General features: G+C 43.4%; 1 protein-coding gene across 1 annotated transcript in view; it reads left to right on the forward strand.

Moving 5' to 3' along the window:
• The first annotated feature begins 11,069 nt into the window (after nucleotides 1-11,069).
• LOC140185000 (uncharacterized) overlaps nucleotides 11,070-15,058 on the forward strand; it is a 435,439-nt gene continuing 431,450 nt past the window's right edge. Inside the window, 1 exon segment of the mRNA XM_072238230.1 lies at nucleotides 11,070-11,145. Coding sequence (XP_072094331.1) covers nucleotides 11,070-11,145 — 76 coding nt within the window.

The following is a 15,058-nucleotide window of genomic DNA, read 5'->3' on the forward strand; positions in this document are numbered from 1 at the left end:
TACTGGAACTATTTCAATTTCACTACCGGGAAGAGTTTGTTCCTTTAATTTAACTATCTCAGGATCTCTACCCCGCTCTGCAATCATCTTCTTCCGAGATAAGGACAAATCTTCCTGGTCAGTCCTACTAGCAAAATCATGATCAAACAATGTAGGTAAGAAAGTTTCTGATACATCCTCAAAGTTTGAATCTTGAGTTGAACAATCATAGGTAACAACCTCATCCTTTACATCAGTCGTTTTAGCCATAGCTCTTGTTACAACACAGGAAGAATCTGTGCTAGAATCCCTCTGTGGTTCCTCAGAATTAAGATTTATTGCCAAATGCACTTCAGGAAAAACTTGTCCACCTGCTAAATCATTCCCTAACAAAAGAGAAACATCATTCACAGGTAAACTGGATTGTAGTCCTACTTTAACAACCCCTGTAACTAATCCTGACCGTAAATTTACTATATGTAAATGTACTGGCATGAGGGCACTCCCAACTCCCCTTATATAATTTACCTCAGCAATGTCAGACTCAGGACTAAACTGTAGCACACTGTCCAATATTAGTGTTTGAGAAGATCCAGTATCTGTAAGTATTCTTATAGGCACTGAATTGGATCCTTCTTTCAAGGATACAAATCTTTCTGTTATAAAAGTTGCATATCCATTCTTAACTTGGTCAGACTCTGACAAATCTTCATTAATATTTTCAGAACCCTGTGAATTCACAGGTTTCTCCATATGCTGCACACAAGCATCTGTGACGGTTTCTTTCTCTTTCCGTTTCAATCGAAAGCAGTCAGCTACTACATGTCCAGGTTTCTTACAATAATTACAAATAATACCAAAATGTCTTTCCTTCTCATGTCTCCCTTCATCCTTACTTTACTCGCTAACTTCAGATTTAATTTCTAGTTTATCTTGATTCTTTGTGCTATTTTTCCTTTTAAAAGTTCTACCTAGAGAAACTTATTCTTATGAATTAAAGCATACTTATCAGCTAATTTAGCAGTCTCCTGCGATATAAACAGAAAATAATCTGCAGATGCTGGGATCAAAGCAACACTCACAATACACTGGAGGAAATCAGCAGGTCGGGCAGCATCCGTGGAAACGATGGGTCGACGTTTCGGGCCAGAACCCTTCGTCAGGACTGAAGAGGGAAGGGGCAGAGGCCCAATAAAGAAAGTGGGGGAGGATGGGAAGGAGAAGGCTAGTAGGTTCCAGGTGAAAAAACAGTAATTTGAAAGACAAAGGGGTGGGGGAGGGGAAGCAGAGAGGTGATAGGCAAGAAAGGTAAAGAAGGAATAGGGGAAAACACAATGGGTAGTAGAAGGAGGCGGAACCATGAGGGAGGTGATAGGCAGCTGGGCGAGGGGACAGAGTGAAATAGGGATAGAGGTAGGGAGGGGGAGGGCATTACCGGAATTTGGAGAATTCTGTGCTCGTACCAAGGGGCTGTAGACTACCTACACGGTATATGAGGTGTTGCTCCTCCAACCTGAGTTTAGCCTCATCATGGCAGTAGAGGAGGCAATGTAGCAGTGTCCCTTTCATTTAAGTATGTTCTCACTTCAACAGGAATCCTTCTTTTAAATTCCTCCAGTAAAATCAACTCTTTAATTTATTATGCTCCCCATTCACATTTTTAGATGATAACCATCTCTCAAAATTCACAGATTTCTCATAGGCAAATTCCACATAAGTTTTTTTTTTCTGCAGATTTCTTCAAATTTCTGAATCTTTCTCTATACGCTTCCGGAACCAACTCATATGCCATTAATATATGCTGTTTAACAATATCATAATCCAGTGCTTGATCAGCGTTTAAAGCTGTGTACACTTGTGCCTTGCCCTTAATTCCACTTTGTAACATCACTGGCCACTGTTCTTTCGGCCAGCCTAAACTCAGAGCAATAGTTTCAAAATGCTGGAAATATTTGTCCACTTCAGCTTCAGTAAATGGAGGAGCCAAAATAACCTCATAACTAGCCATAAACTGTTTCTTAGAACCAGAAGACTGATTTCCCATCCTTAATTTCTCCATCTCTAACTGAAATTTCCTCTGTTTTTCAGCTTTTCTTTCTTTAAATTCCCTTAATTTGTTTGTCTCTCTTTCATCAAATTTCCTTTTTTATTAGCCTCTCGTTCGGCTATTTCCGCTTTAAATCTTCCAAACTTCATCTGTTCAAGATGTAGCTCAATTTCCAGATTATTCATTGGAAACCTATCTAACACATCATCATCACACGTTTTCAAACTAATATAATGCTCAGCGATTTTTCTGTGAATTAAAGCCTTTGTGGTATTCTTCGTAATTCCCTTAATATCCAACTCCCTCGCCATCTCCAGTACAACAGGTTTTCTCGCAATCTCTAAAAACACAGGGTAAGGCGTCTCCATAATGTCGTCAACATTCATTGCTGCTGAATACCACTCACATACCGATCAAACTTAAAAAAAAACCGGATATTTCCCTTTTCCAAATCAGAATGGCAATTAACAGCACTTAAACTCAAAAATTTTGGAACAAGATCCCGGACGAGCCCCCACAAATTATGTTACGTAACCGGCAACAATGAATATCAATCGAGTCAGGTTATATAAAAACAGCTAAACATTTATTAAAAACGGATAAACAATAAAATACAAACGAAAACCTTAACCGGAAGTTAACCATTATGCGGCCGTTCAACGACTCATCACTCGGAACTGATTCTTAAAAAGATAAATGCAAAAGCAGTTCTTAAAGCGGTAAAGTCAAATACAATTCTTAGAATGGTAAATTCGGAGGTCTAACAGATTTATACATTCATTTGGGAGAGACTTCTCTGGAGAAGGATTTCTTCATAGACGCGACTTTCCTGCTGGTTCTGTCCAAAGGATTCACGATGAAGGAAAAAGAAAAAACGGCTTTTAACAACTGACCCTCATTTCTAGAGAGCACCTTCCATGAACTTCCTTTCTCCTTTGGCAAGAGTTAAATTCGATACAGGTCGCTACTTCTTCAAGGAAGACTCAAGAATGTCGATTCTTTATTAAGCTGCCAAATATCCCCGACTTCTCTTAATCCTTCATATCCTGTACTTCGATGAAGTCTTCACTCTCCAATGTTACTGAAAAGATACATTAACAAACCTAGCAGCGATTGTCAAACTGCTGGTTCAGACTTCTATTTCTTATGTTAGAACATAAAACTCCGTTTTAAATCAACACTGCGTCGTACTGCAAATACACAGCTGAGCCGAGTATCTCATTGACGTTCGAACTGGAAAACTAAAAAAAAATAATAACTAACTGCGTCATCTGAGGTCTTCTCTTTTATACCCGTGGTGAACATGTCATCACGTGACCTCACATCGGCGGGAAAATTACATCAGGTGATCTCCAAAAGACCATTACATCATTCTCACAAGAAAGTCACAAGATCTCCTTGAGCTATGTAACACAACATAGCAGATACTCCCTCTGTCCAGTGATCTGTCCTCCTGTGGTACAGGAAATCTCTATGAATAAAATGTCGAGGTACACATGCCTGGGGTTTTAATACCATTTAGCAACTCCACAGGGACAGATTTCAACAGATTTAAAAATAGAAGTGTTTAAATTATTTACCAATTGATTACATCAGACAGGTGGCATGCAAAGGTTTGGGCACCCCAAGAGATTTGAGCTCTCAGATAACGTTTAACAAGGTCTCAGACCTCAACTGCCTTGCTAGGGCTACGGTTGTTCACAATAATCGTTAGGAAAAGCCAAGTTATACAAATTTCAAAGCTTTACAAATACCCTGACTCCTCAAACCTTGTCCCAACTATCAGCAGCCATGGGTTCCTCTAAGCAGCTGCCCGGCAGTCTGAAAATTAAAATATTGATGCCCACAAAGCAGGAGAAAGCTAAAAGAAGATAGCAAAGCGTTTTCAGGTAGCCGTTCCTCAGTTCATAATGTAATTAAGAAATGGGAGTTAACAGGGACGGTGGAGGTCAAGTTGAGGATTCGAAGACCAAGAAAACTTTCCGAGAGAATTGCTCGTAGAATTGCTGGAATGGCAGATCAAAACCTCCGTTTGACTGCAAAAGACCTTCAGGAAGATTTAGCAGACTCTGGAGTGGTGGTGCACTGTTCTGCTGTATAACGACACCTGCACAATTATGACCTTCATGGAAGAGTCATCAGAAGAAAACCTCTTCTGCGTCCTCATCACAAAATTCAGCGTCAGAAGCTTGCAAATAAACATCTAAACAAGCCTAATGCATTTTGGAAACAACTCCTGTGGACTGATGAAGTTAAAATAGAACTTTTTGGCCGCAATGAGCAAAGGTATGTTTGGATAAATAGGGTGCACAAATTTCACGAAAAGAACACCTCTCCAACTGTTAAACACGCGGATGGATTGATCATGCTTTGGGCTTGTGCTGCAGCCAGTGGCATGGGGAATACTTCACTGGTAGAGGGAATAATACATTCAATTAAATACCAGAAAATTCTGGAGGCAAATATCACACCGTCTGTAAAACAGCTGAAGATGAAAAGGGGATGGATTCTACAACAGGATAATAATCCCAAATACACCTAAAAATCATAGAATTCGAAGTCTTTTGCAAGGAAGAAGGGACGAAAATCCCCCAAACAAGAATTGAAAGACTATTAGCTGACTTAGCAAAAACGTTTACAAGCTGTGATATTTGCCAAAGGGGGTGTTACTAAGTACTGACTACGCGGGATGTCCAAACTTTTGCTTCGGGTCCAATTTCCTTTTTTTTTTGTTATTTTGAAAATGTGAATGATCGAAATATAATAAGTAATCTTGCTGAAAATATTAAATAAACATGTCATTTTAACTTTATGCTGTTGGAAATCAGGTCATCCTTTACTCACTTAGATATTCACAGTTACAGAAATTTTGACCAGAGTTGCCAAAACTTTTGCGTGCCTCTGTTACTATCCGTCCTGGTCCTCTTACACTTGTAGATTCTTAACTCAACCCGTAAGGATTCAATATCTTCTGCTCGCTTTCTAACGACTTGATGTCATTGTTTACTAGGAGAATCAATAAATGAAAACAACCTTGAGATCTGACACACCTCCAAATTGGCAGAAGCCCTCAAGTCCCTGTATACGTCGGTGTAAAAACCCAAATTCGCGTACATACCACAAGCTCTGTGCACATCCCTCAGTCCGTGCACACCCCAAAACCACTAACCCTCTCATGCACATCACATTATCCCAGACCAAGAATTATTCCAAACAATTCACCAAGTAGCTGCCTCCACTTTAGAAAATTAGTAAGAATAAAGTTCCCTGAGATTGCATGTATTATCAAAGTATCTATAAATGAAAAACTTTGAAATTTGACACTACTGCAAATCCACCGACACCCCCAAATATGTGTGCACCCAACGATACGCACCCCATATTCGACAACGCACTGCCACATTCCAAAAGGCCTTGCGTACCTCCAAATCGCCGCGCAAAAACAGATGTGGACTAAACCAAGATCATTTCAAACTTGACAAAAGGGCTTCCGCCTTCTTAAAAAATGCCTTATTGAAAGTAGAGCAGTAGATGTAGCCAATACGGATTTCAGCTGGGCATTTGACAAGGTACCTCATGCAGGGCTTTTTGAGAAAATAAGGGGGTATGGGATCCAAGGGGACATTCCCTTGTGAATCCAGAACTGGCTTGCCCACAGACGGCAAAGACTGCTTGTCGATGGATCAGATTCGCATGGAGGTCGGTCAACAGTGGGATGTCTCAGGGGTCTGTTCTGGGATCCCTGCTCTTCGTGATTTTTATAAATGACCTGGATGAAGAAATCGAGGAATGGGTTAGTAAATTTACTAATGACACTAAGGTTGGGGGTGTTGTGGATTGTGTGGAGGGCTGTCAGAGTTTACAACGGGACATTGATAGGATGCAAAACTAGGCTGAGGGGTGGCAGATGGAGTTCAACACAGATAAATGTGAGGTGGTTCATTTTGGAAGGTCACATATGATGGCAGAATATAGGATTAATGGTAAAACTCTTGGCAGTGTGGAGGATCAGTGAGATCTTTGGGTCCGAGTCCATAGGACACTCAAAGCTGCTGCGCAGGTTGTCTCTGTGGTTAAGAAAGCACACACTGTATTGGCCTTGATCAATCCTGGCATTGGTTTGAGGAGCCATGAGGTACTTTTGTAACTACATCGGACCCTGGTCAGACCCCACTTGGAGTTCTGCGTTCAGTTCTGGTCACCTCACTATTGGGGAGCATGCCTTATGAGAATAGATTGACTGAACTTGGCCTTTTCATAGTCATAGCCTTGGAGCGAAGAGGATGAGAGGTGACCTGATAGATGTGTTTAAGATGATGAGAGGCATTGAGCGTGTGCATAGACAGAGGCTTTTTTTTTTTCCCAAGGGCTGAAATGGCTAGCACAACAGGGCATAGTTTTAGGTGCTCAGAAATAGGTACAGAGGAGATGTCAGGAGAATTTTATTTTTACACAGAGAGTGGTTAGTGCGTGAAATGGGCTGCGGGGACAGTGATGGAGGCTGATACGATTGGGCCTTTTAAGAAAATCCTGGACAGGTACACGGAGCTGAGAAAAATGAAGGGCTATGGGTAACCCTAGGTAATTTCTAATGTAAGGACATGTTCGGCACAACTTTGTGGGCCGAAGGGCCTGTATGTGCTGTAGGTTTTCTGTGTTTCTATGTTTCGGATGCCGATTAGATATATTTTTCGAGCAGCTCGTGGTTAAGCTCACTGGGCGATCTGATATTCTGGGTTGAGTTTATTGCAGTGAACCCGATTTGATTAGCGTGGTTAAGGGAAAGGAACTCTAAGTTAAAGGGTTGTGGCTCAGGAGTCCCTCGGATTCAGTCCATTTGAGCTCGTGTGTGGTCACGCTGTGAGAGGGTCTTTGAAACGAACGGGAGAGAAATATCTGGGTGACGAACCTTCTCCTGCTAACCTTTTAGATTATCTGTCCACGTTTCGCTTTAAGCGTAGTGGGGCATATAAACTGGCAAGGGAAAGTTTGAAGGCAGCTCAGGGAAAGATAATATACTAGGTGTGATCGGAATGCTAACCACAGAGTGCTTTCTCCAGGAGGCCAAATGCTTGTCCTGCCTCCATTGTTGGTTCCGTGTGGTGCAGTAATGTAACTTAGTAAAGACTCCAAATCATAACTGTAAGACCCGTCGGTGTCATAGTAACCTTTTGATACTTAAATTGGTTATAAACGCTCTGTGCCGCACGGTGTAGCTCCATCTGTCACCTCTCAGCCCAGTGTTGAGGTCTCCATCTGCTGGTGATGAGAGAAATGTTGCTTCCATTTCTAAACTGATTATTCCTGGTATATTACGAAATTCCAAAATACCGGCTGATTTGGTCACTCAGCTCTCTTAACTGAACCCTCAAAAGCGCTCTGGCGTCTTAAAGGGAATCATCAGAATTCGGCCCTCTTCCCTGATATTCCATCCTGTACTAATGTGCTTCAGCATAATATTGCTGTGGGTAACATCTGCACAGGGTAAACCACATTAAGCGCCACTGGGTGAACCCTATTAAGCGCCATCTCCCATGAAAGGAAGTAAGGTAAATGCAAAAACTAAGCTTGACTCCTGTCATAGTCCTCGTCTAGACGATTGTATTGACTAGGCAACCCAAGTGCCATTAACACAGCGGCCATGAGATTTCTGCTTTTCCGAATCCTGGTGATTTTTGCCAGAACAAAGTCATGGCTTTTGGAATGAATCCCAGCTGGAAGAGGTGTTCAGTTGGTGAACGGTGCGGAATTAATACTGATGCTCTCCAAGTGTGAATTTGAGCAGACTACAGTTACCTACCTGGGTAAAGTTGCACATCATGTCAAATTTGCTTTATCGGGGCTGAGGTGGAAGTCGTTGCCAGCATCATAGAGAAGGCATTGTTGAGTTTTGCTCCCTCTGTAGCAACTCCTGATTTCAGCCGGTCCTTTGTTGCTTATGCTAGGGATGTTTGTGCTCCTCTCAGTTGATTTAATAGGGGTGGAGCATCCTGTGTGCTATTTCTATAAGAAACTTGAGGTCTGTATGAAACACTACTACGCAAAAGAGAGGGAGGCGTTAGCCCTTATTCTTGCCCTGAATCATTTGATGTCTATATTTCTTCCAATTCTCCACTCATTGCGTATGCACTCATTAACCTCTGGTCTCTCTCTGCAGAAACAGGAATACGAATCAGCGGTTAATGCGGTGGAGTTTATTCCTGCAGGGTTGTGATCCACCTTTTTGCCACATTTGTGGAAGGAACAATGTGCTTGCAGAAGCTCTTCCGAGGACGAAGGTGTACCTGGCGTTCTATGTTTTCTATTCAACATATTGCATGCATTATTGGGGTAGCTTTAGGTTGCCGCAGAACAAACTTTTTGATGGGGGGTGTTATGACCTGCAAAATTCCTGGCATGTGTTTTATCTTTAACCCGTCTGGCAGTTCCCTGGGACACCTGCAATTCCCGTTCCATTGCTGGAACATGCCGGGAACTGCTTAAAAACAAAGCCATACCCATCATATTCCCCCTCCCCCCGCCAAATATCACCTATTCTTCAGCCAGCACTACCACACTAAACACCACAATTTTTCCCATTACCTTTATCTTAGTAAGTACCATTTGTTTGTAATTCCTGTTGTGGTACTTCCTGAGAGCAGAGATTTTAACAACGATTTTGACCATAAATAGAGGGATCAGGTGTTAGAGTAAGCATTACTCCAGTCATCTTCCATAAGGAATTAAGAGTGGCCTAAACTCGAAATATGATTCAAAATGTTAATATTTTACAAGGAGTGTTGTCATATGTCTAATCATACAGAAAACAGACGGGCACGCGCGCGCGCGCGCGCACACACACACACACACACATACACGCACACACACACACATACATATAAAGACTTACACACACACACACACACACACACACACACAAAGACACACACACACAGACGCACACACACTTACATATAAAGACTTACACACACACACACACACACACACACACACACACACAAAGACACACACACACAGACGCACACACACTTACATATAAAGACTTACACACACACACACACACACACACACACACACACACATGAAGAAATAGCAAGCAGGGTAGACAATGGAGAAGCGGTAGTGCTCTTAGATTATAGCATGCCTTTTTCAAGGTGCCACGCATAAAGCCAGGAACTCGTGGTATTACAGGAAATATCTTTGCATGGATAAAGCAGTGACTGATTTGTAGGAGGTAAAGAGTGCGAATGAGGGGAGCCTTTTCTGGTTGACTTCCGGTGAGTAGTGGAGTTCCACAAGGGTCTGTGTTGCGACTGATCATTTTTATTTTATTTGTCCATAACTTGAATGATGGAATTCATGGTTTTGTTGCAATGCTTGCCGACGATATGAAGATAAGTGGAGGGGCAGGTAGTTTTGCGGAAATGTAGAGGCTACCCAAGGACACAGGTTCATTGAATTGGCAAATAAATGGCAGATGGACCTCCGTGCCGGAATGTGAACGGTCTTGCACTTCGGTGGAGGACATTAAAGTGTTGTCTAGTTTATGAATGGAGAGAAGACAAACAAAAAACAAAAAACGAGGAACAAGGGGACTTGAGAGTCCTTGTGCAGGATTGCATAATAACTCATTTAAATGTTGAGTCTGTGGTGAGAAGGCAAATGCAATATTGGCATTCATTTCAGGAGGACTAGAGTATAAAACGAAAGGGTGAAATACTGAAAATGTATAAAGCACATGTGCGGCCTCACTTGGAGTATTGTGAGCAGTTTGGGCCTTTATCTTTGGGAGGAGATAGTGAAACTGGAAAGGATTGAAAGTGGGTTCAGGAAAATGAGACCAGGATTGAATGGCTGGTCACATCAGAAACATAAATTATAAAGTATAAACATATGTTGGCTCTGGGCCTGTATTCACTGGAATTCAGAGGAATGAGGCGTACCTCAGTGAAATTTATCGAATAGTAGATGGCTTCGATAGAGTGAATGTGGAGAGGATATTTCATATGCCTAAGCGTCCCAATTTTGCTGCTTTATGGGATGGTCTTCTGAGCTTATGGTCTTATTTACAACCACAAACAAGCATTTTGTTGAAGACCCTCTCAGTAGGGTCCCCTAAACTACAACGACATATTTTACTTCAATCGGTTGTGTCCGACTACTGGTTTATTTGAAGTGCATATTTGCATTGGACGCACATATAATTTATGTGACACTTCTGAAGGTACAGAGAGCTTTGTAGGACAAGTTAACTATCACAAATGGTCTAAGATCTTCTGAAATCTGAGAACCTTAATTACTGTTGTGAGGGTTGACACATGGACTGCAAGGAATGCAGGACGACGCATCTTGTGTCGGTTCCATTGAATGTGGTGTCATGGTTGGCTCGGACACTGTGGGCTGGAGGTTCTGTTCCTGCGCTTTACCTTTCCCTGTTCTATGTGGCTGACAGACAAAGAGAGGGCAGCGAATTTTATTTTCTGAGACCATATGTGTATCTCAATGGACGTTGACATATTTTTGACCCAGTGACAAGTTTGGTACGTCTTACACGAACAAGCTGATGATAGTTGCTGGTAATCAGACGTGAGAGATAAGGTTGTAATGAGATGAGCTGCGATCACAATTGGTGCAGCATAAGATTGGAGCACCGTTTAACACTCAGATGATCGCATAAACCGATGGATGAAAGCTGTACCGACAGAAGATGAAGTGGAGAGCTGGGTCAAATGGTGATTGAAGCAATGTCCTCTATGCTGGATGAATGCTACTCATAATTTACAGCCATCAGTCACATCACAATATTCATTGTCCGTAATTTCACAAATAATTCGCTAAATTAGTCATAAGCTGTCACACTGGGACCTGTTTGACATACTGTAATCGGTTTGTAAATAATTTAAAAATCTTTATTCTTAACTGTGTTGAAATCAGTCCCTGTGGAGTCGTTAAATGGTATTAAAAACCCCAGACATGTGCTGCCTCAACATTTTATTCCGAGAGATCGCCTATAGTACAGGGGACAAATAACTAGACAGAGAAAATGTCTCCAATGTTGGATAGGTACCTGAGTGTGCAACGATCATTGTACGTGTTCATTGCCGTCGTTGGAGTTCTCGGTGAGTGACCAGAGAATTTATGTTTTGTATTCTGTGTGTTAACTTGTGAACATGTGTGAGATTATTTTACCAGCTTCCAACTTGATGCTCATTGGACCAATATACTTCAGTGATAACGATCCCGTCAATTGAACATCTTTATTTTTCACATTAATGTTAAATGAAGCTATATTTATACCTCAGCTCTAACACCATAAGACCGTAACTCAAGGGATCGACTCCGACGTTGCTCTTGCCTGAAACGACGCGTTGCATAGAGTGGTACCAGTGCTGCGGCGTGCAACCCTCCGGCAATGTGTGACTGGGAGAGTTTTACATCGTGTGTTTGACTGTTTCTGAGTTATTGATCAGAGTGAGCACGTGACCTTTAATCTGCCCTTTTCCAGAGTTTACCTGTACCGGGAACGGGTAGCTCTTTGGGACGATGTGCCTGGGGTGGGGGGGGGGGGTGGAATTCAGTGGGACTTTGCCCAGAGTTGTATCAGTGTTTGGGACAGGCGGTGCTCTGGGAAGGCCTGATGGGGAGGATTTTAATAGCATCTTGTCCAAATTTGTACCAGTGCTAGGGATACGTAGCTCTCCGGGAGCGTGTTACTGGCAGAGTTTCACATTGTGTCACTAGTTCTGAGTTGTTGATCGGTGTGAACCTGCTCCTGCTTCTGTACTAACGTCTCCCTGTAGGGTCTCAGAGTCAATAATTGTGTCCGATCAACTGAAATAGGGTCAATGGATTGAACTGTGTCATCGAATTGAACTGAGCTGTAGAGTTAATCCATTAAATATACCTTTTGTTACTAAGATGTCTCAACATTCACTATGAGACTCGTCGTAAACGGAGTCACCACTTCACCCTGAAGAAGGGTTTCGGCTCGAAAAGCTGAGTGTGTTAAAGTTCATGAACGCTGCCTGACCCGCTGAGGTCCGACAGCATTTTGTGAGCTTTGCTCCCCTCTGTATCCCTTCTCGGCCAACTCAGATGCTGACTTTCCAGAGGCCTGGCCAGTCACTGTTAAATCAATGAAACCGGCCCCATCAGCGACTGGAATTGGGTTAGAAACAATTGTTGGTGCTCATGTAGTAATCTCCGATGATTCGGCACAATTCGTCTATTCCTAACACTGAAGAAGACTACAGCGTGACCAGTGATTTTAGAGCGGAAGCCGTTCGGCGACTCTAGCACTACCGACATTTATCTGAAACCCGAACCTGTGTTAATTCCCGGAGAACGTGTTCACTAATGCCGTATGTCTTCTCTCTCTCTCTCTCTCTCTCTCTCTCTCTCTCTCTCTCTCTCTCTCTCTCTTTGTCTATCTGTCTGTCTCTCTCTCTCTCTCTCTCTCTTCAGTGAATTCAGCGGCGATTGTGATCCTGTCCCGGGGAAAGTGCGGCCTCTCTACCTGCACCACTCGCTACTTGGTGGCGATGGCAGCGGCCGATCTCCTGACCATTGTCACCGAGGTCATTTTTCTTCAAATCAAACTGTATTACTTAATGTGGAGTTTTCTGAATATTACCCCTGTCTGCACGGTTATCGAAGTCCTGAGGTTCACAGCCGCAGACTGTTCTGTCTGGTTCACCGTCACTTTCACCTTTGATCGGTTTGCCGCCATTTGCTGTCAGAAGCTGAAAACAAAATATTGCACCGGGAAAACTGCGGCTGTGGTTCTGACAACAACCGGCGTAGTGTTCTGTCTGAAAAACGTGCCACGGTACTTCACGTTAGAACCCACAGAGATCATCGACAATGTACCGTGGTTCTGTGCATACAGGGACTGTGTCTTCACTGACCCAGGGTGGGTGGGATACGATCGGCTAGATACGGTTTTAACTCCATTCCTCCCTTTCGGCATAATTCTGCTGTTGAACGCTCTGACAGTCAGACACATTTTAGTGGCCAGTCGGGTCCGTAAGGGGCTGAAGGGACAGAGCAAGGGGGGGAACCGCAGTGACCCGGAGATGGAGAACAGGAGGAGGTCTGTGGTTTTACTCTTCACCCTCTCCGGCAGCTTCATCCTCCTGTGGATGACATACGTTGTAAATGTCATATATTATCAGCTCTCAGGAAGAGGATTCGATTTTAATGATTCTGAATGGATCTTTCACCTGGTCGGCTATTTGCTGAGGAATTTCAGCTGCTGCACAAACACGTTTATTTACGCGGTGACGCAGTCGAAATTCAGGGAGCAGGTGATCAGCGCAGTAAAATATCCGGTCACTTATGTGCTTTATTTAATTAATAAAGTCCCGTCCTGAGCACAAGCCATTTCTGCCTCCAGCTACTCTCATTCACCGCAGAATCTCCCAGGTGCTTTTCCCGCGCGGGTTGTTCCAGTGGCTGGCAGCTTCGTGAAATTAGGAGCAGCCAAGATATGGACAAGCTGGGAGTTTGTGCTGTATGTGTGTGTGCGTGGAGGTGGGGGTGTTGCGGAACTGTGCATGTGTGTGTGTTTGTGTGTCTGTGTTTGTGGTTGTTTGTGTGAAGGAGAGAGACACGTGTTTAAACTGGAAAGAGTTTTGACAGGATGTTGCCAAGACAAGTGGCCTGGGTTACGCAAAAAGTCTGGCCTGGCAGGGACTTTACTGCTTGCAACTTTTGTAGAATGAGAGGCACCCAAATCGAAACGATTAAGATTCGGAGAAGTTGCGATAAACTGGACGGTAACATTTCGTTCACGGGGACAACTGGAGTATTTCATATAGTTCCATGGAGCGATTCACCGCATGGTCTCCCAGTAGTCATTCCCGCTGACTATTGGAGCATATAGTAGAGTACCTTTGAGTGCCCTGCTTCTACGTTCTGCCCATATGGCCTCACAGGACGTTATCGCCAAAATGTCATTTCTAAATGCTGATATTACACCTCACTCGCTCGGCTGAACCTCTATCCCAGTGGCACAACTGTAGTACCTATATCGCTGAATAGTCATCTCTCGGTCCTGCCCTTCGCTCAGTTGTGTTTCTGTCACGGCGGTAACATCCCAGTCCTCACAGCTATTCCAGGTGAGTTCATCCACCTGATCTGTTCAACACCGACCATGAAATGTGCTTTGTAAATGAGTATACCCGATACGATTTTTTTTTTTTAGATTATGAGAACACTCAGTCCTCTTTTATTGTCATTTAGAAATGCATACATGCATTAAGAAATGATACAATGTTTCCCTGGATTGATCTCACAGAAAACAGGACAGACCAAGACTAACACTGACAGAACCACATAATTATAACATATAGTTACGCAGTGCAAAGCAATACCATAATTTGATGAAAAAAGTCCATGGGCACAGTAAAAAAAAAGTCTCAAAGTCCCGAGTCGATCGACTCCCTAGTCCCCGATAGCAGGAGACAAAAGGGAGAAACTCCCTGCCATAAACCTCCAGGCACCGTCAACTTGCCGATACTTTGGAAACAGCCGACCACAGCCGACACTGAGTCCATCCGTCCGAAAACTCCGAGCTTCCGACCAGACCCTCCGATACAGCCTCCCGAGCGCCATTCTCTGCCGACGCCTTCGACCTCACCCCGGCTGCTGAAACACGCAAAGCCGAGGGTTTCGGGGCCTTCAGCTCCGGAGATTCCAGTTACCACACAGTAGCAGCGGCAGCGAAGCGGGCATTTCAGAAGTTTTCCAGATGTTCCTCCATACGCTCACGTCTGCCTCCATCAAATCAGAATTGTGCACCGTCCCCTACTTGACAGATAACAGGCATCATCACCGAAGTGGCCGCGCGCGCTGCTGTGGCGCTGCCATCCTCTCCCCCTTCCGGGAGGATTTATATTAAGCTTTTCGGTACAACAGAGACAAAACACCTCAGAAGGATATTGATACTCTGCAACGGCAATATTGGAATTAACTCTCAGATTATAACATAGTCCTCGCCTTTATATTTTGCAAGTATGTGGATAACCCCAC

This window comes from Mobula birostris, chromosome 20, assembly GCF_030028105.1.
Source record: "Mobula birostris isolate sMobBir1 chromosome 20, sMobBir1.hap1, whole genome shotgun sequence".
Classification (NCBI taxonomy): Eukaryota; Metazoa; Chordata; class Chondrichthyes; order Myliobatiformes; family Myliobatidae; genus Mobula; species Mobula birostris.